Here is a 22,553-nt window from a genome sequence, read left to right on the forward strand (position 1 = left end):
TCTCAGCTGTAACCCTCAAGAGTCATCTGTCAGCTCAGAAACCCTTTGCCCTTTGTTTGTGTGTAGATTTTCTTGACTCTTGTGTGACTAATCCACACAAGTGTGTCTCCAGATGATTTACTTTTGGAGCCACTTTACAAAGTGTCAAGATTTCAGAAAACTGTCATAGTGTAGTAATGAATTCATTGCAACCAGTAACATTTTGATCATATGCATATATAGCCTTATGAACATGCAGCATTGCCTACTCAGTGTATTTACAGAGTAAGCATCATCTCTCACATTATTTATTCCTCTCCTTTTTCATATTCAAAAATTAATTATAGATAAAACCAAATTTTATCTGTGACACAACTGATTAGACAGGTTTATAATGGTTTTACAAGAGACCCCTCTTAATTTATTGATACACTAAATGTGGATTCCATATTTAACAAAACTTTGTTTCCATAAACAAACTTGAGACCTCCACCAAGGTCACTCAAGTAGCCCAAAACATAACATTGTGAAAAATAATAATTAAAAGTTTGCTATTTATGTAAAGCTAACATATCTGGTCTACTTGTGATGGAATCATTTTCCATAATTTGAATTCTGATGTGAAGATAATAATAATAAAAAAATAAAATTCTACTAAATCTAGATATGTATATGGATTATTTCTACCTTGTAACCTACCTCTCCAGACAATTTCATAAAAATATGTTTTACATTTTGAGTTATGCTTCTCTTTGTGCACTCCAATGTTACTCAGTCTTTTTAAAGATATTCTCTGGTTTAAAACATAATCTTAATCTCAGAAAAAGCCCCTCCGTCATGATGTCAGGCCTGCTCCTCAGTCCATTTATTGCTATTTGTTGTACCGATAGCGCCCCTGGTGGCCGGTGGCGGGACTGATCAGGCAGCGGGGCTGCAGCTGCGTTGAGTCAGTCCGCCGTAGCTGTGCCGACTGGAGGGATGTGACCCCGGAACAGGACGCCCTCCTACAACAACACACCATTCATACAGAACACAGAAGAAAGAAAAGCTGGACCAGGAGGGGTAAGCTCACTTTTATGTCTTCTTTTCTTGACGATGTGTTTAGTGTCATGAACATTTTAGGTGCAAATTGTGTGTTTCGCTCCCGACATGTACTCTTCTGTGGCTGAGCAGCGGATACACTCATGTACCTGGATGCTGTTTTGCACCCATAGGAACTTCATTCAGGCTTTTGTCTCCGGCATGCTAGCGAGCTAGCTCGGTTGTTAAACATTGGCTGCTTTGACAATAGTAACGCGGGTTTGACGGAGACTAGTGTGGGTAATGTGTCTAGGTTAAACCGAAGACGGCTTACATGTTATTGCAGATTATTATCCATGCGTTTTCCCGAAGCGGACATTGTTTAAGGTCCGTGTCGAGGGGTAGCATTTGAGTATCGCTGCTTGCTAGCAAGGCGAGCGCTGCTACAGTTTGAACATGAAAACAAGAGCCGTTCAGTTATCTGCGTTATCTTTTTCGTGTTGCTGCAGGTATTTCTATGTTGTATTTTACTCAGAGATTATCCGTGAAGGAAACCAGTTAATTGCTCAGTAACTGTCCATCTCAACTACGTTAGTGCTCATTTAATTAAGCAGTCGCGCAGAAATTAATCAGCCGAATTTTGACTTTTCAAAAAAATCGGCCTATTATTACTTATTTATGCAAGCACATACACTTTTTTTTTAACGTAAAAAATACCAAGTACTCTCTACTGGATTGTTAAGGGTTTTTAAACGGGGTTGTATGAGGGAGTTACACGGTGGTGAAGTGGCTGGTGTTGTTGCCTCTCAGCAAGAAGGTAACCGAGTTAGTTTGTTCCCCCATGGGCGCATGGGTTCTCTGTAGTTGCTCTGGCTTCCTCCCACAGCCCAATACAGCTTGGCCATTCAGTTAATTGGGCAGTTTAAATTTAGTGTGAGAGTGAGTGGTTGTTAATCTCTGTTTGCCCTGGCGACCCTCATGTGGAGGTAGTAGGTGGATGGTTGGATGCATTAGCTATTGACACAACATTTATGACGTTGCCGTTTCTGTGGAAAAGCCCAAGGCCAGGATCCACTGACAACATCGATGCCAACAGGGCCCAAAAGAGAAAACAAAACTGTAGCCACTTAATGAATGGATCATCTAATAAAGTCAGTGTCTGCTTAAGTCTACACTATCTTAAGAATGTGTTTGCTGCCATTTCTTGCAGTGAGACAACCTTTTCCAGCTGAAAGCTGAAGATGGTAAACTACTCATTTCCTGCAAGTCCATTGAGGAAAATCAGCACATTTCTGTTATAGCACACAGGGGATTTTAATCCACTGCTGTCTCCATCAGTAAGTCCATATGTGTTATTTTGTGACTTCAGTGTTTTGAAATCCTTTATTTAGATTTATCTAAGTGACTGAAACTAATTTAATTTTCCACCTGAAAAGTCTAACTGCGACATAAAGCAGCAACCATATTCTTTAGTTATTGCAGACTTAAGTAGTTGTACATATTAGGTGGGCCTTTTGTGAAGTGGTTACATTATCTTTTTCCTGTCATCTCTGCTGACAAACATGTTATCAGTGACAAAGAATGCATGGGTACCAGGCTGGTTCACAGAAATGTAGACATGCTTGGCAGCACATTCACTCAACTCAGTGTTGAGAATGTGTCAATAACTTATACAACCAATGAACTTTAACTTTTAAAAAAAATCCTTTTTTCAGGCAACGTTTAGGTTTTTTTAACTGGTTTTATGTATTTAATATTTGGTTTATACATTATTTTTTAAAATGTATAAATTAATATTAATTATTATAAAAATATGTTCCTCTCTTAAAACACCTACCAGTCAGTCAAGTCAAGACAATGCTTATTATGCATAGAGGATTGCATTGCTGCTCCAACCCCAGGGACTGTTGTACAAGTGTCCTCTTTGGTGGTTTTTCGTGTCAAAGTTTGATTTTTCACACAATTCTGTCATTTAACTTCTATTTTTGGATCATGCCACCCATGGTTGCATTGTGCCATGCAGCCTTTTACAGTGTCTGCTTCCCCCACATGTCAGATAGCTGACAGCTCTTTTGAGTGGTGAAGCTGGCACTCAGCCAGCAGCAGGGCACTGATGAGCCCTGCTACCAGTGGGTGGCAAGCACACTTGAACCCTCCTGGCAACCAGCAGAGATGATCATGAACCACAGTATGTGAAGCCTTTCGTAGTCCGCACATTCCCCCAGCTGACAGGATTTTGGAGAGAGATTTGGACCCTTGGCCTCGCCTTCCTCCCCTCCTCGATTCACTTGCACACATTGAGGGCAGGTGGGTTTCAGCAGCTGCTCAACCCCCGAGTATCGATGGGACATCATCTGCTGCCTACGAGCAGTGTTTTGTAGGGAGAGCTGCCTCATCACACAACCTCTTGCCCCGCATTTGGCACATGTTCCGTCAGCCTCTATTCGACATTTACCAGGCCACATTAGTGGTCTCCTGTGTCCTGCCACTCATATGGGAAAGTAGCTATCATCCATTAGTTTCTTACACACTTGACAGAAGCCTCCAGACACCAGAAAACTGCTTTTAACTTGAACTCACAGGGAAGCATGGCCATCTTCCCTGTGTGTAGCCCTTTGCATGGTATCCTGCACATTTGCATTTTCATTGTATTGTTCCAAGCACAGAGATCACGTAACTGTTCACAATTCGATGGTGCCTTTTTGAAATTTTGCGGCCGCAACCCCAAGGGACCAGCTTAGGGCAGCAGCTTCTGTTTCAATTCCTTTGAGAGACCTAGATGAGCGGGTGGAGATGCTCTGAGATCATAGACTAGATTTAATCATGCTATGTTGCATGTTCAAATTACGTATTGTTGGAACATCCACACAATCATGTTACTTATATCTTGTTGTAAAAGCCAGATTTAAATACAAGTTATACTAATGATAGTATTTCCTTTTACCAAGCAGAATTGTAAAAATTGGCAAAAAAATTCAAGCTTTCTAGTGGCACTGGTTATACGTGTGTGTGTGTGTGTGTGTGTAATTATATATACATATAATTACATATACATATAATTTTTCTTGTCAACTTTACTGTAATTCCCTCTTTAAGTCTTATTATCAGAAATATTAAAATATTGAACCACACACATAGACCCAGCTGTGTATAGATACACAGGATTATTTGAGTTCATGCCTCACATGGTGACAACAAGACATGACCTACTTATCAGTCATGTTTTGCCAATCCACTTCATCATGTTTGTCCCCAATTACTATAGCTACTGTTGTAGGCACTGTACATGTGGGGAGATTGCTCGACACAAAGGCAGCATGCAGTCATCCAGTAAATCTAAGCCTCTAAGAGTCTTTCTGTCCTGTAGTGTTTGCTTGTCTGGCTGGACCCCATGCTCCCTCAACCCAGAGGGTTGGTTAAGGCTGGTCAAGTGTGGTTAAGGCTGGTCAGGTAGTTTTCATAATGAGTCTGCAGCTTTGAATGTTTACATTGTATAGGGTCAAAGTGGTTTGAAATGAGGTTTGATTGGCAGAAATGTATCACTCACAGTTATGATACAAGCAAGTGTCAAATGTCCTTTTTAAACACATTTATATTTTTCACTTACTGAGTACTTATTATTCATTACTTATTACTCATTAGTAGTGTGTGTGCATGCATGTCTGGTTGTACCTGCAGTGACACAGCTGCTCTACACACCCAGGCCAGGTTGTCGACAGCTCAGCTGGCAGCCGCACCAGGATTGCAGCCTACTTGAGTTTCTCACACATTTGCTTGGGATGCTGGAGCAGCTCATGATTGAATTCAAGTTATGTTTCCTTCTCAGTTTTTCTTCTATGCAGCGGCTGTCAACCTCCTAGAGTTCAGGCATATGTGTGAAGTTGAACTCTGTCCATCAGTTAAGATTGAGGACTGTTTCCTGTTTCTGCTTCCTGGAAGTATTTGATTTGTAAAACAATCAAATGTTGTGCATCATGTCGTCAGCCATAGCCAGTCATAACCTCAAGTGGAACAGGCAATGTGTGATTAGGCTGGTGTACTGTCCCTGCCCTTCATGGCCCTCAGCAAATGTGAGGGCATATCACATTGCATTCTGTAATTCCTGGCAGCAGGCGCTTGATTGCTGTTTGACCCAGTCATTCTGCTGAAATGGAGAGGAGCATTTCTGCACATCTGCCAATCCCAGCTGACTTCATTTGAGAAGTGGGATACAACCTGGACAAGTTAGGTGAATATATTAGTCCTTTCTCAATGTCAGACTAACACACCAAGATAATGCGATAGGGAGTTGAATTATTACAGCATATGTTCAGTCAGAATCTGCACGTGCCATAGTTTCCAACCTGCAGCTTAAATGCTGAAATAATATAAGACACTGAAACCCAGAAGAATAAAACAACAGCCACAAAAAACATGGTGATTCAATAGGTCATTCAGTAAATTGATTCCTCACTAGTGCTTGTATGCTTGGACCGTGGTCCAACTGAACTGTATAGTCAAGCTACTTAACTGTGGAAACATGGAAACATGCTGACTACTTTACCTAACCTGCATGTCTTTGTACTGTGGAAAGACGCTGGAATAGATTGAGTGAGAAAACCTCTATGTATGTATGGTTGTATGTATGTAAACACTGTATGTAGTGTCTTTAAAAAAATTTTTTTAGAAATTATCTGAATGAAGTTTAAAGTTATCATTGTAAAAATCTGACCAGTTACTCTAAGTCACTATAATTGTCTTCGAGTCATGACGTCTCTTCATTTTAGCTGAAGAAACATTTTTTGCTTAAATAAATAACAGAAACTCCTTTGTTTCACTTCCCATGTCTGACAAGTCTAGTAATGTAATCCAAACAAACACAAAATAATTTAGTGTGTAGCTGAAATAATGATCCTATTAATTAATTAGCTAGGAAAATAATCAGTAAGATTAAAAAGTATTAATAGTTTCAATAATGTGTCTGGCTAAAAAATAGTAAAAACAATTCCAAAAATAATCAGGTTACAGCTTTGTTGATGAGATGATTTAGTGCTTTCTTGTCAAAAACATCTTAAACAGATTATCTTTGGATTTTGAGACTGTTGGAAAAAAAAGACATTTTAAGATGCCACCATGGACGTAGGGAAGCTTTAATCACCACTTATCATGCTCATGCAAAAACCACTTATTTTATTAATCATCGTTGCAGCTCCAAAGTGATTTAGTTCCATATCAAATATTGTCTCCCACTGCTGCCATGGTGTTACAGGGAAGCTTGCCCTTGTGTCCTTTTCTGTTTCATTAAGTTTTCTAAGCGCAGGGTCAATGATATTTGTTTCACTCAACTGCCAAGAAGGACAGCGACTTGATGCCTCAGTTCATCCCAACGTCATGGGGGGGGATTAGGCTTAGATCAATTAAAGGAGGCCTTTGATTATGTCTGGAACATTAGCCACATGTGTGTGGAGGAGGCTGAGCATCCTCTGAGGGATTAGTGATGAGCCAGCCTGCCTCTAGAACCTAACATCAGGCATGCACAAAGGAGGCAGAGAGGATCTATGTCATGATACCACAAAATATGTGTGTACATCAGAATAAACCCAGGTTTGCTGCACGAAACAATGATGCTAGAGCATCCTCCAACTCTGGGGCTCCTGTCTTCTCTTGACATTTTTGCAACTGACCTTAACAGTACACGCCTCCTCGTAGCAAATGGGAAAAAAAACTTCACTGAGTTACTGGCACAAGGCTTACGCTACGTTGCGCGTCATAAACCAAACGGTACACACATGTCCTGAACCTGTGACAAGCGTACCAACGGGACGGATTTTTTTAATGAACCGTTTGACCCCTAAAATCACCCAGTAAATAGGTTTTTACCAGAAAGTTGTCCTTGTAATTTCTTGACACATCTTTTATGTCTGCAATAATTGTAGATGCTTTTGTTCTTTTTCTAATATGTATATCGCTGTGAAACATCTAATAAAGATGTAATATAATTTGTCACTTCATTGAGGAATGAGGCAGTACAAAAGTAATCTGCATAATAAGCAAAAATCCAAACCAGATCCTTTCAGATCCTAATCTGTAATATACATTTTTAACTTGGATTAAAATGTTTTATCTTTGAGTTTTACAGTTTGATTGGACCCTAAATTAAAGATGACACCTTGACAGTAATGGACGTTGGGATATTTTGCCGGGGACATTGTGATTTCTGTCACTATTGTATGACACAGAAAAAGAACAATGAAGCAGTTATTAATTAAAAATAGTCAACATGAATTTATAATAATTAATGAAATTATTATTTTTATGATGACAAATGGAACATCTGACAATGAGGACAGATGGGACATTCTTCATATGTATCAAATTGATTGAATGTTTGAAATGTAATCCAGCACTGATACCTCGAAGGGATTTCTTAAAGGGTTTAACTCTGGAGCAGTGAGGCATTAAACACCAGCCACCTACTGTCTAGAGCATTGCTGAAATTGTAAGGATGGCTGGAAAGCAAGATGGTTCAATTGGAGTGCACAGATTAAATTGCCTGTTACATAATTCTGTGCACAATGCTAAATACATATTATACGTGTTATCCAATTCACTGAGTGGCAGAACTATCATCATTCCACTTCTGCCGCTGCTGCCTGAAATAGTATCATCTACAAATGAGCATTTCTGCCCCTTCTGAAGGAGACAAGGCGAACGCTACAAAAGGATTAATGCGATCTGACTCTTTTTGCTGAATTATTTTTTTTAGGTTGGGTACAAACCTGTCACAACAACAGACTGATCAGTCACATTTACAATTCCACAGTGTTTCAACTTCCTACAGAGAGTGTCCCAATGGAATTATATGTACTGTGTTTAAAGTTCTATTAGCAGATATGGATATGAAAGAGGGATGAAATAAAAATAGACTTAAAAAATAGCCACACCATAGATTATGCTATATATGGCCAGTTCAAAGGCAAATATCTTAGAGTTGTTAATGATGCAACCAATAGACCTAATTATAAACAGATGATGTATTAACCTTTTGTGTAGAGAAGATATGAAAATGTTTAAGATGTCAAGTCTCTAAATATGCCTTAATTTATCAATTCATCCATATTTATTTTGTTGCAGTATCTTGTGTTCAAAAATCTCGAGACAGAACTAAACATTTTGGCAATTAGAGAATCCTTTTCTTTAGTTTAGGGATGATATTGGTCAAGATCACTGGATCAGATATCGGACGGATAAAAATATAAAATCCAATACAATCCAAAGAAATCCTATTTTTCGCATGCATCAATATACACAGGCTGTATGTGTCAATAAATATTGGCAACTGCATTTTAGCTGGGTCATGTTGTGGGCTGTTTTTTTCCTCATTTTGGGAGAATAATACATACAGTTTGAGCATTATGTCTTTGAAAATATGTGAAATGGCAGAAATGTGTAAAATGGCTGTATCATACTGATATCGGTATCGGCAGCTCAAGTTTGTGATATCAGTATCTGTATCGGACCCAAAAATTGGTTGTTTCTACTTTTCATCCCCTCGTACATAATGATTTATTCCCATCTTGTTTCTTTCATTCTTCATATTGTATGTGTCCTCTCTCTGGCTGGTCTGTGTGCCTGCAGTCTCAGGTCTCCCCATTTGTCTGAAGTGTGGAGCTTGTAGACATGATCAAACGTGTCACTGCAGCTGACTGAAGCCACCGCCACTCCCCCCCTATATTCTACCAACATCCATACTCCATCACTACCCCCACTCTAACACATACATGCAGCTCTACCTCCACCACCCCAGTGCCCTGAGGGTCCACTCAGCTACTGAACTGACACCATCTTTTCACGTGTCTCTCATTGAATCTTAAGCCGTTCTGCAATTAAACGATTGTCCAATGTTAGGTAGCTTGCAGTAAATAATATTTGCATCTGCCTCTTATACATTGTCTGCTGCAATTTGTCACTGAACAGACAAGAGGACAATGTCACATGTTAGTTTTGCAGAAATTGGCCACCAAAGGGTGTAATACTTTTGAAAACTGAAGCCAGAAGCATGTTGTCCAGCTGCTCTGATCTGGACGAGTCCACATGCTCACAGTGGAACCCAAATGCCAGCCAATAGCCAATGGTTCCTCATTCATCCTCCACCCCTGGGCTCTAGGAAGGGGGGGGGCGACAAGCCAGCTCCTCAATTAAATATAACCCCACATCAAACAGCCTGTCAACATGCATTAGTGGTCCTTTGTATAGATAAGAGGCCAAAATAAATTGCTAGAACTATCATAGTCGCTGCGGCGTTATAAAAGATTCTGAGGGGAAAACAAATCCTGGCTTGCAATATTCTCTATTCTATTTTTTTTTTTTTTTTTTTTTCAAATCCAGATTTTTCATTTAAATGTTTTATTTAGTTTTGTCTGTGAATTATTCCTGCTGCATCGCCTTTTCAGTTAGAAGGTTTAGGCTGTATGTAAATCAAGCCGTGCTGTATGCTTCATCTTGTTGGTGGGTTATTACAGAGATCTGATGCGACAGCAACCAACCTTGATGTGTGTGTGCTATCACAGTGGAACCTATCCCTTTTCCGTCAGCCGCATTAGCTTTGGCAGCTTCTTTTATCATCTGCCTTCACTCCTTCCCCTTTTTTCCTCCCCTTCTGCCTGTATTTCACATCTCTGTGGAGTGACAGAGAAAATAGGTCATTAGTTAGATGGAGAATAAGAGATGGAAGGAGCAGGCAGTGGCAAGATCTGTGTGAAAAACGTCATACAATATGCATGAGAGGCGTTCATGCTGTGAAGTGCCAAAACTGCACTGTTACTCCCAAGGCCAATGACTTCTATATCTAATGTGATCACTGTTAGGATAATATGAACGTAAAGCTTATTGCTTTATGCATCATCTACTGTATAGTATTTTGCTTTATATTAGCAACGTATATATTTCCACCCTGATTTTCTGCATGTGAGAAGTCTGATTTGAAAAACACTTAATAATTTAAATGCAGTCAGTCTTTTATGTTGTTACAGTAATTCTCCAGGGGTTGTTAGTTCAGTGCTGCAGACTTTTTGAGTATTAACCCTGTACCTTCTGAAGAGCACCAAAAAGGATGTTTTAAGAAGTTGTGTTTTAGAGGTTAACAGGTATGGGCATTTCTATGGCTGAAACCAGTGCTAATCTTTGGAAATTTGGGCAATTGTTAATTAATTTTATTTTTTCCCTCAAAAAAATATTGCATCTATAAACTAAGTATAAAATACAATAAATCAAAAAAATATACTTCATCAAATGGGTAGAAAAAAAACATTTAGTGACTTAAACCTATCGAGTTTGAGAACAACAATGTGTCAACTGGCATAAATAAGTAATAATCAGCCAATAAATGTTGATTGCCTGATGGAGATTCAAAAGTGACCCGACTGACTAATCAGTCTACCTTTTGTTCTGTTGTTAGATCACTGTGCAGTTGCCATAGCTATCACTTTTCAAGGCTGCAAGTGTGACTATTGAACAATATAGAGTATCACTCTATTATTTTAACAGGTATGTGAACAACATTGTGTGTGATTTTTCACAGGTCTTTTGTAATCTGGATTTATTTGTGTGTCCAGAGCCACAGGAGCAGGGGGGATGAATCGAGAGGAGGCCCCGGGGAAGTCTCCTGAAGACATGTACGTCCAACAGAAAGTGCGGGTCCTGCTCATGCTTAAGAAAATGGGATCAAATGTAAGTATGGCATTTTTTTCTCCTATATTTAAAGATACATCTGATCACAATTGTTCACTTTGAAGCTATTGTGTCAGAATGTGTTAATTGTACAAAGGGTGTTTACAGAAGATCACAGAGACATTCAGATTAAGAACTTCACATTATCACACCTTTATTCTAGATGTTTCATGTTTTCGAGTAGCTAATCCCCTCTGTTGAAAAATTAAATGCATTCTTAATGTTTTTTGTAGCCCTTCAGCACATTGAGAATGAGCCTCCTGGTTGTCTGAAAACAGATTTTCATACACCCAATGTTGTATCCAACATCATTCAGCAAACATCTCCATGCATCTAGGCAGAGCATGCAGCAGCCCCACAGATGTGTTTTCTATTCAGCTCAGGTAGTGATGGGAATTCTTGTCTAAATGGCTCTTTGACAGTGGGGAGGAGGTGGGCTGTTTTTGCTGCCTCTGGAGGACAAAAACCTGACTGCAGGTAAAGGGGTTATGAGGCTGCACAAGCAAGTTGACATAAAAAACAAATATGTCCTCCATTAAACCGTTTTAATAAGATAAGCCAATTTAACGCTGAAGTAGGCTTGAACATGGAGAGTCACAAGGAGAAGCCAAAAGGTTTTAAGAATGTACTAAATATTATGGCGTGTGTTTGTAAACGAGATCAGCAAAGCTGGTGCCTGTTATACAAAAGGAGGATTTAATGTTATCAGAGCAACTTCAGGTTTAACTTTGGTTGTTCAGGGTAACAACTTGGGTCCACTTCTGACCAGCGTAAGTCACCAAAACTGTCAAATTCAGTCTATTATAGTATTTCAAAAGCCCAACTGCTGAATTATCGGATCAAGTACATATGTAAGTATATGTATGTGTGTGTGTGTGTGTGTATATATATATGTACATATACATATACACACACACACACACACACACACACACACACACACACACACACACACACACACACACACACAGAGGTTTGTGTTGTAACACTTTTTCTTTGTTTGCTGTTCTTCAGCTCACGCCGAGTGAAGAGGCTTTTCTCCGAAATTATGCAGGTGTGGTCCACAGTCAGATGAGCCAGCTACCACAGCACAACATAGATCAGGGTAATGTTGTGAGACACACACACACACACACACACACACTTTTGGTTTTAAATGTTATACTTTTGGTTTAAAAAGTGCACGAATAGATGGTGATAATGACAGTCGGTTAAAAATAAATGCCATTTAAAACACTGTTCGTCTACAAACACCACCCTCACACGTTGTTGAGTTGGTTTCGAGCTATGAGGGAAAATCCCTCCACACACAATTGCTCCTTTAGAATCCGTTCCCCAGCTGGCCTATCGGATTCCCTGACTGAGCGCAGAGGTTGATCCAGCGGCCCACCAGCACTGTAAAATTACTCATACAGCAAACATTAGTGTGGCTGACTGGAAACAAGTGACTCATCTTCCGCATGAGTGAATTGCCAGTATCACTACTGCTTCACACAAGTGGCCCAAATAGAGAACCACAATTCAAATGCTGTATTGTTCATTTAGTAAAGCAAATCTCTATTCTTGTATGCTGTTGTTTGCTTGATATTCACCTTGCATATGGGGTCATATTTCTTTAGGACACTGGGGAGCGCCGTTGAGCTGTTTTTAGCTCCTTAATTTTTCATGAGTTCAAACCACAAGGGGGTGCTAGAATAATAGTGTGTGTGGAGTCACTGCAGTAGCCCGTGGAGTGGAAGCATATTCTAATATATGATGTTGGTTCAAAAACATAAACTGCTCTGCAGGCTTAGTCCAAGCATGGATGTGACTCATGAGGCCTTTCTGTGCGCTCTGCAAACCCAGCTTTAAGTCTGAATAATTATCTGAAACACTTTTAATGTTGGTGTTGCGTCTCCTTGTCTGTGTCCTTAACCTGTGATGAAGATAGACACACTTCTTTGAATATAAAAAATAAATGTGTTGTTTTCTGCATTAAATTAATATCTAATATATTACATAACAGACACATTGACCTTGTCTGTTTAAATTCAGCCCGTTCTGCAAAAAGCAGTGTGTCATTTATAAAAGCATACATGATTTATTATTATCATGTATGCTTGCATGTATAGCACTGCTGTCAGGTGGACAGCAGCTCCTCTTAGACAATTTGGTTTGTTTTTAAAGATACATTTATGGAGTATGTTTTCAGTGCAGACTAATCCACAGTCTGTGCTTCTCCATGTCTATTAGTAGATACAGAACTCTGTGTCTTTGCTGTGTCAATACTGCCAGGAAAGTTCTCATTAATTATGGATGGAATGACTGGTGAAAGGTGCTCCAACTATGCATTATACATCACAAAAACAGACACATTTAGCATCATCTGGGAGCCTGCCTCCACCCTGGTGTGGCAATGAATTATTTGTGTTCTGCACCTTGTCTAGTCATGTGGTTGGGTATTTTGGAGGTTTGGAGTTTAGACCTTCTAAATATGCAATGCTGACTGAAGGACGTCAGTCTGTAAGCATCAGCACAATTAGGATTCTTTGACATGGTGAATAAATACTTGCATACATGAAGAAGGAAGTCCAATATTTGATCTCATTTGGACTTTGTGATTTGTGTCAATGTTTTGTGTTTTAAAATGTAATTTCAAACAATAGTGCAAATATATTAAAAAATATAAATATAATAAGTATTGAAATGATTTTTGGTCTTTTATTATTTTATCACAAAATTAAACGCTTTGTCATTTCAGTATTAAATATCAGTAAATTTGGACAAAGTTATTTATTTTTTGCAGTGCAATTTCCAGCCTTGAGTATAGCGATGGGAATCGGTATTGGTATCAGTCCAATACTGGTCAAAATCAATGGATCGGATATCGACAAACAAAAAAATACAACAATGTAAATACAAATCAGCAAAAGCATTTGAGTCGAGTCATGTTTGGGCTGTTTATTTCTTCTATTTGGCAGAACAATATTTGTTCCACAGTTGGAGAATTATTAAGTGACTCGGCACAAATGTGTTGTTATCAGCTTCATATGTTCATAAATGGTCTAAAATGACTGTATCACTTGTATTACATATTTAAAACCACTAAGCTCTTAACAACACAGTTGTGCTGATGCCATAAATAATATTTTGCTCCCATAAAGCTGATGGAAGTAGACCCTAACATGACTCCGTTAAAATGACGTTGCTGTGTTTAGAGAAGCATCCATGAACATTCATGACTTTATTTTCTTTTTTTGGACATCAGATTTTCATTATCAGTTCAATACTGAGTCATATCAACTTATCCCTAATGTTCAGCCACGTTGTCCACGTCGGCACTAGGAAACTGAGCGTAGTTCAAAGTAGCATGGATACCAGTCACTTTGAAGGCTCTCTCTGGAGAGATCGTGTTATTGGTTAGATATGACATCCACAATCGAATGGTAGCTACCCAGAGAGAATTAAGGGAACAGTGACATAGTGGAGAGACAAGCAGGTATAGACTACTCTTATGTCAAAAGCAAAATAATACACAAAAGGCAGTGTGACAGATGGGTGGCGTCTTTGCTGTTTCAATTTCAACAATTTCTGCCAGGGTTGAAGTCAAATCCATCCAGAAATATTGTTCCTGCTCTGCTGAAATGTTATTCAGTTGTTTTCTTATAAGAAATAAGATAAAACTAGCTCGAGGGAGCCCCACTCCTATTTCTTTTAAGTTTATAGTTCACTGAATTTGCATTTCGGATCAGTTTTAATTGGCTGATTATAAAACATGCAAATACAGAATTTTGTTTAGCAATTCAAATCAGGCCATAGAGTGATTTCCTTCTCTGTAACTGTGGATATTTTCTTTCACGTTATTTATTTATTTATTTATTTTCTGTGCTGCTTTTCTGCACGATAACCTTGATGTAGCTCAAATGTGGCGTCCCAGAGGAGCAGATGATGTTCGGCAAGCAGGACTCAACAGGCTCAGTTTAAACACTGATTATTATTGGAAATGAAATGTCAGCTCATTACGCATTTCTTCCGTGTCTTTGTTTCAGTCCAACTTGCTCCATTTTTGGGAAAGTCTGAATAATAACTGTCACTCCAGTGCAGTTAGTTTTCTTTTTTTTTTGTGTAGAATATATTACTTTTGTCTGCTATTCTGAGTTTTCTATAACTGACATCATGTCACGTCATACAATACAGTTTGTCAGAGCCACACATAATGGCAGCAGTCGCTGGGCTTGTTTGCCTGTCTGATTTGACGAAGGAAGTTCACTCCTCCAAGTGAAAAACGTCTGAGGGCCGTAACAAAAGAGGAGAGATGAGGAGTCCCAGGAAAGCAGCGCTTCCCTGTGGGCTATGGTGTTGTTGCGAAGCACTGCGTCAGTAGATTGGAGCAGGTGTCATTAGGGGGCCTGGAGACAAGCTGGAGTGCTAATTACACAGCCAGAGTGTGATATTCTAATCTCTCTCTGCCAGGCTCTTCTCTTCTTACAGAAATATGGCCTCTCTCCTTTCAAATATTACTCCAGCTCTGTGTAATCAATACAAAATCTTGTTCTTTTTTCGTAGGAAACAGGCCCAGCAATCGTGCAGTCGTAAAAGCCGCCCCTTAGAACCGAGAGCACAGTGACACAGAGTAGGGAGCAGTGTGGTATCGATTCATACTTTGTCCTGCTTCTCACTGCAGCATGATTCAGAGCCAGGCTCTCAGATTTATGAACCACCACGTCTACCGAGCTCGACCCTCCGAAACACAGAGGCACAATTTTCTCCTCTCTATCTCAAATGTGTCTATAGATGAATGTTCTGGAAACGTGGAAACGTTTTGGAACACTTTGTCTCCAGTATGGATGTGCTGAATCAGCCATCATTTCCTTTCAGACTGCGGCTTCTCCATATTCTGATTTTGCATTCTGGGCCTGCTTAGTAAAATCTGCTGCATCATAAACCCTTTGGGTATGGCTTGTAAAATGTGAGATTAATTAAGACCATTTAAAGGGCTCATTTAGACTAGAAAAATGACACTGAAAGTGACTTGCTGTTACTTAAAAGTAATGTCAAAGCTTGTTACATCTTATAAAGTTGTCTTTATATTGTCATAATATGGTAAAAATGTTGCCTTTCCTGCATCCAGTGGACAGAGGTCTACTGAGATAGTGTATATGAGCTCCTTTTTTAAGAGCTGGTCGGAATAACGGTGAAAAATATCATCAAGATTACAATCATGCAGACATACATTGGTTATTAGAATTTAAGTTAATCTTGATTTAAATGAAATAGATCGGTAGGGACGTTGCATTTGAATAAGTTGCTGTCCTCGTTGTTACTGTCTGTAGCCATTACCCTGAAATAGCATATATTGGGGATCAAGTGTATTAGAATACACCCACTGTGTTTGTTTATGTCAACATGTTGAGCTGGACCACTCACCTCCCTGCTGCGTGGCTTGCTTCTTACCCCGCCCCTGCTGTGGGTGGAGCTTTAGCTGACCTTGCTGAGATTGTGACCTCAGACACTGTTGCTGCTCTGACTAATAACTAAGCGCTTCATCACTGCAACACTGGAGTCATATGGCTGTATCAAGGCTCATAGCATGGTGCCTTTTTTAATTTCAGTACAAACTCCCCTTGGGTTCATTCACAGCTTTTCTTTCCCGAGAGGGTTTTGTTGATGTGTGTAATCTTTTATGCTCCCATTTTTTAACCAAATATCGATTCATGGTCTCTCATGTTGAAGTGAAGTGATTCATTTAATACGTATACTGTTTGGTTTGTTTTTTTTTGGTTGTAGTTTGGTTTTCTGACATATGAACGTGTCAGACAACAGTCATTTGTGTTGATCATAGTTATGCGCTCTCTCTCACTCTCTCTCTCTTCTTTGTTATGCTCTAGGTGATGGGTCTTAGGTTGTTGTTGTTGTTGTTTGTTTGTTGTTTATGTAATCTCTTGTGCGGGGTGAGGAGGGGATCAGTAAACAGTCAAGGGAAGGGCTGGAGAAAATCCAGGCGCTGAGCTGCGCTGAAACACACCAAAAGCTGCTTGCTCATAAGCAGCAGCAGCAGCAGCATTAGCAGCAGCAGGAGCAGACTGCCATCCTGTGATGCCCTCTGATTTTTATCTGTTGCTAAGCAACAGCTTTGCGGGACTTAACGTTTCCATCATGTTTGGCTAGAGCTTGTGTGTGTGTGTTTGTGGCAGGGTGAGGTCTGAACATGACTCTCAATTGACTCATTCAAGTCAAACAGATATAGCTCAGTCTTCCTCATGACTCGGTGTGTGTGTGTGTGTGTGTATTTTGAGAGTGATTCCGCTCGTCCTGCAGCTCAAGATGTGTATTTCGTATTAACTTAACTTTCCAGTGCCCAAGGGTGAAGGCCGTCTTACAATAACATCATCATTCAGAGTGATGTTTATTGTGATAAAGGGTGTCATTTTAAGGTCCACTGTCAAAACCAAAGCTGAGCTGAGAGTAAATCGGGCTGAGTTTTCTTTTGTGTGATGTCACATAATTGTCTCTTATTCAGGCATCATTATCACTACATGCTGTCTCCAAGCATATGACATTTATATTAATTGAAGTCCAACAACCAGTATTTTCTCATCATCTTTTTCTAGTTTTTGTCTCTTGCTGCTGCTTTTTCCCCTGTTCGCTAATCTTTCCCATAACCTCATCTGGTTGGCCAGACTGCTTTCATGGTAAGGGATGAACTGTGAAGATGAGTTAATTTTAATTTTAAAGTGCACCTCCCCTGAATCTATAAATAAAGACACAAACATTCACTGTTTGAGGGTCTGTGCCGTCTGATGTCGATGGTCCACTTTGTGCCAGATACACAGAGAAAGCTCACAGTCGCTGGCCTACTTTCATATCCCTGCAATGTTTAAATCTAACAAGCACTTGATGGCTGCAGTGAAGAAAGCCTTTTTATAGCAAACGAGTGTGAGGTGCCAACAGGAATTCTTCTCCACCATGTGCAAAGGTGTGGAACTTGGTGTTAGTGATATTTCTGTCTGTATCTGTTGACAACAGCTCCCTTACATCAGTTAAGAATTTGAGCAGCCTACAAATGTTCTTGAATGGACTTTATAGTCCCGGTTATTTATATTTGCTTTGTCTGTCCGGTGCGTGACTGTTCTGCATGGTGATGTTGCAGTTTTCATTGTGCTTTCAGTCGTGTTTTCACAATTGTCAGAGTGTTGGTTGCCAAGAAACTAATGTATTTTACCAGGCTGCCAAATACAGTGATGCAAGAAGGTGTATAATCATTTCCTGCTTCAGTCTCATCTTTTACACAAGGTTTTCAACACAGATTTTAATTGCTCACACTAGGAAGATTTTTTGCCAGAAAATTTTAAATTATATAAAGAACTATTGAACACATTAATCATTGAAAGAAGTTGGTGCAATTTTATTTTCCATCATTTATCAGAGAAAGATATTTCATCAGTGGTGGGCAGCAGACCTCAACAACTAGATAAATTAGAGGTGGCAACAGACAAATGAAAGATTACCAGCTGACTAATAAAGTATTATTGTGTAATGGACACAATCCGTCTGTTGACTTAAATAGGGTGATGCTGTAATTATCTTTGTTGGAGTTAAATTGCTAAAAGTCAAAGAGTCACCAAAGGAAAGGAATTGACCGTGTGTCAAAGCTGTAGCAGCAGATGGGATTGAACAGGATTGAAGTTACAAATACAAGTGTCATCATGGCAGAGTAGTAGAATCTGTCAGCAGAATATTCAACGTTCTACGGTATCTGTCACCGCTGTCACCAGTGGCTTTTCACAGCAGGTGAACATGAGATTTTAAAGTGCTATAGTAGGATGGTCCGTGTCCCGTTTGTGCCGGAATGTTGTGGCAAAGTTAATAAGACCATGGTCAGTGTAGAAATGATCATTTATTCTTCACAGCGCACTGTCTGTGCAACAATGAACAACTTTTGGGCTACAACTAACTAATGTTGATCAGTGTTTCCCCAAAGAGATGATGAGATGAACATGAGACGATGTTCTCAAATGTCTTTTTGTGAAAAATCAGAATGTTCCTTTTAATTATGGTTTTAGCATACAAACCGATTAATTGAATATCAAAATAGTTGAAGTATCTGGGTTTTTTTTAATAACCCAGTCCAATTGCCCTAGTCCTTTTCTAAGAGGGACTCATCTTCTTATGCCAAATGATAAAAACAAGTGTTTTGGGGGGTTTTGTTGTCCCTGAACATCAGAGATCACATTGTCACAGAGAAAAAAGCTTAATACAGCTGATTACTTCATTTCAGTCACAGATGATGCCTAGAGGGAACAAAAGACATCTGTGGACTCAGGCCACCATTACATTTGTTTTAGCAGCAAACAGTATAATTATTCTCTTTAACTCTTTAATGGAACACATCCAGAAAATACTAGAAAAATGTATGCAGTTTTAAACGAGCAAAAAGAAATTGATTTAGAGAACTTCATAGTGATCGTTTGCTGTTGCGTGCTGTAGGTGCTGAGGACGTGGTGATGGCGTTCTCACGATCAGAGACAGAGGATCGGCGACAGTGACCCTGGACCTCCCCCATCCTGCCACAGTGTCCCATCCTGTCTCCCCCGCACCCCATCCCCACCCCCCACGCCCTACCCAGCATGTGATCCACAACAACCCAAACTCCACCGACACGACACTGACGAGCTCAGGAGAGGAGGAGCCCAGCGACGGGACAGAAGAGGAGGGGAAGAGACACAACAGGAGGTGGCTGCCTCGCTCTCCCTCAGCCTTTTCCGCCCCCGGCTCCTCCTCACACACACTGGCACACCGTTTTACCTGAGATGCACTCAAGTGGGTCACTGTGGGGTTGAAGCTTTGGCAGTCAGTAAAAACACTCATGGATTGTGTGTGTGATTGAATATCAAATGTAGTCTTTTTTTATTCTGGTCGGAGGGAGAGGTTTTTTTTTTTTTGGTTTTTTTTCGTACTATCTTGTCTGTGTGGAGACTCTAGGCAGTGTTACACGTTTTATCTGCTGTGGTCACTGGAGGAACTGACCAGTTAGCAGCCGAATGAAGCAAAGAGAAGGTTAGTGTTGGGTCGAGCAGCAGGTGTGAAGATCGTGGTCACGTTAGGGGAGAGATTTTAATAATTTCTGCTCACCCTAACGCGGCGGGATACGTTTTTGATTTAGCTGTTTTGTTATAAAGGCTTTAGTAATGTGTCGTACCAGAGGCCTCATTTATAAACATTTTGTGTGCGTATAAAAGAAGCGTGAAAGATGCATTCGCGCAACAGCCTGAAGATAAAACACCTCACTTTTTATGACCCCTGTTTCAGGACAGTGTTGTACTTGTGAGCTGATCTTCGGTTTATAATTGGATTGGTCTCACAAAAGTGGGCGATGCTGTAGTAAAATAACAAAATAAGTGTCCTTTCAGCTGCATGTAGACATCATCATAGTGCTTTACATTTGTTTTGAACAGTTTGGGTACAACTCATAAAGTGACACACTTAGTTTTCCAGTATTAATCCAGTACATTGTTAGTTTGCGTTATTTGTATAAGCCAGACACACTTGAACGCCTCTTTTGTGTCGGAGAATAATTTGTCTCCGATCTCACGCTGCGCACCGCTCTAACAACACGGCCGAGTTTCTCTCACCAAATCACAAACAACACTCATGATTCTTCTCCTCTCTTCCTCTGTACTTAACGCTGTTTGTATTAACGCTCACATCGGGTCCGTCTTTAATCGTCTGTGTTTTATTATGGCGGTTAACGGGGCTCCCATGCTGTGGCTTTTGACGCGCTCAATTGGATTTCCTGGGTTAACACGAGGATATATGTATTTGAGTTTTATAAATGAGGCCTCCGCTCGTTCTCCTGCTGCTTAAGTTTTAACCAGAGGCTGTTGCAGGTGCAGCAATGCTTTTCTAATAAAGGAGAGCTTTAAGAATGAAAGACACTAGCAGGCGTAATATTAAAACACAGGTGTACACGTTCTCCCCAAACAAATACTAGTTTTGTTTTGGGTTATTGTGACTTGTAAAAACCCTTTTTTTTTTTTTCTTTTTTTTAATTAATGTACAGATAGTTGGGAAATACAATAATGATTTGATTGTGCCAATTGTACTTTTTCTTGTTTTTTTTTATCTGTAAGATAAAAATTAACATATTGATTAAGAAAACTGATAAGAGACAAGTAGTAGTTGTTATTTATTGTTTTCTGAATTGACTCCCTGTTCCTCCAACACATCATTAAAGCCGGAGAACCAGTAGATAGTTGAAGTATAACGTTATCATTATTATTATTATTATTATTATTATCATCATCGGCAGTGGCTCTTTTGTTCACACTAAAATCACACAAACTCTAATTTATAACTATCTTTAGCTGAAACACATGAAGCCAAACATAAGAACTGTGTGCTAATGCTGACTGTACTGTATCTCTTGCACTATTATCAATGGGATATTTGCAAAAAATACATTTTGATATTTAGCACAGAGATTGTGTTTGGTTTATTGATAAAGGAATCTCCGTAACCATGTTTTTATTCCTTCCTGATTTAAAAAAAAAAAACAAAACCCAATCTTCTTTTTTCATTTACTCAACTGGAAAATCTCAAATGGAAATTTGTTAACAGTCAATATTTTCTTTTTTCTTTCTAGTGACATGCTCAATATTTAATGTGTTTAAGTACAGTTTGTTAACTTGTATAACTTAAAATAATTGTAAATCCAAGCATGTCGTGGTTTATAACGTGCATTCATGTGGAGACAAGGATCTTTGCAGACTTGACCCCATGACCATTGTTTAGACATTCTTGACATTTGTGGAAGCTACTAGCTCTTTAAAAAAAACAAAAACAAAAAAAAACTTTCAGTAAAAAAAGTTTTCGGTTATCGTGACGGCAATAACGTCTGTTTGAGCGTTTACTGAGATGTAAGCGGCTCACAGATCCGTCAAACTCTCCGCATACGGCAAAGAAATTTGTCTTAATGTTTACTTTTATTTTGAAGCATTCTTTATTTGTCTATGCATTGTTTCTTTGTTTTCTCTAAAAAAAATGTGTCTTACTGTACATTTTACCTATCAGGGTTGTTCTACAGCCTTTGTTCAAGGAGTGTGTGTGTGTGAGCGTGTGTGTGCGTGTGTGTGTGTGTGTGTGTGTGTGTGTGTGTGCTGTACGTGTGTCTGTGTCTTTTTATTTTCAGCATGCTGATGTCGATGTATGTTTTTACTGTGATAACCTGATGTTGCCCAATTGTCCTTTTTTATTATAATTTTTTTAGTTTTTTGTTTTTTTTTTGCATTTGTATTTTATTTTCCTCTCATTGATTCGTTGGTTTTGTTTTGTATTGCTGCTGACCTTGTCTTGACTTAATGCTTCCAAATCCTATACCAACTGAACCATTAAAAAACTTTTAAACAGTGACAGCTGACGTCTTCGTCTTTTCTTGAAACACAGACGCTTAGAGATGACAAACTGTTTCATAATCTGATTCATAATCACTGGTTGTCCTCGGATTAGGCCTCACACAGAATCGAATAATCTCCATTTATTTGCTTATTCTCTTGCTTCTGTACAGACCAAAAACCTTGGTCTACACTTTACAGGTTGTAATGTGAATTCTGCTGGAAGAGCTGAATCAATATGTCAGCATTTAGATCTAGTTTGATGTATCCCAAGTTGTTTGGAGCTACGAGTGTATTTATGCTACTAGTTTCCTATATTGGCCTTTTTCACAGCCGCCATTTTGACAGGAGAAAAGAAAAGCACAGGTGTAAATAATCAAATAAATGCCCAACTGCTCTGCTCAGTGGCTCATCTTCCAAATGCATATATTCAACTCACAAATTACAATTACTACAAATATGGCACAAATAATAAAA

The 22,553-nt window shown here is 39.3% G+C and overlaps 1 protein-coding gene across 2 annotated transcripts; it reads left to right on the forward strand.

Annotated features, from left to right (window-relative positions):
* The first annotated feature begins 911 nt into the window (after window positions 1-911).
* ctnnbip1 (catenin, beta interacting protein 1) lies at window positions 912-22,095 on the forward strand. Of its 2 annotated transcripts, none has more exons than XM_058643516.1 (4): window positions 912-1,041; window positions 10,559-10,707; window positions 11,722-11,812; window positions 19,174-22,095. In XM_058643516.1, exons 2-4 carry the CDS (start codon window positions 10,612-10,614, stop codon window positions 19,230-19,232), a joined length of 246 nt encoding a protein of 81 aa, XP_058499499.1. In that variant the 5' UTR covers window positions 912-1,041; window positions 10,559-10,611; the 3' UTR covers window positions 19,233-22,095. The 2 variants fall into 2 exon arrangements, with proteins under 2 accessions (XP_058499499.1, XP_058499498.1); XM_058643515.1 differs by having other exon boundaries at window positions 10,593-10,707.
* The last annotated feature ends 458 nt before the right edge of the window (window positions 22,096-22,553 follow it).

The sequence above is a fragment of the Solea solea genome, chromosome 11 (genome assembly GCF_958295425.1).
Source record: "Solea solea chromosome 11, fSolSol10.1, whole genome shotgun sequence".
Classification (NCBI taxonomy): domain Eukaryota; kingdom Metazoa; phylum Chordata; class Actinopteri; order Pleuronectiformes; family Soleidae; genus Solea; species Solea solea.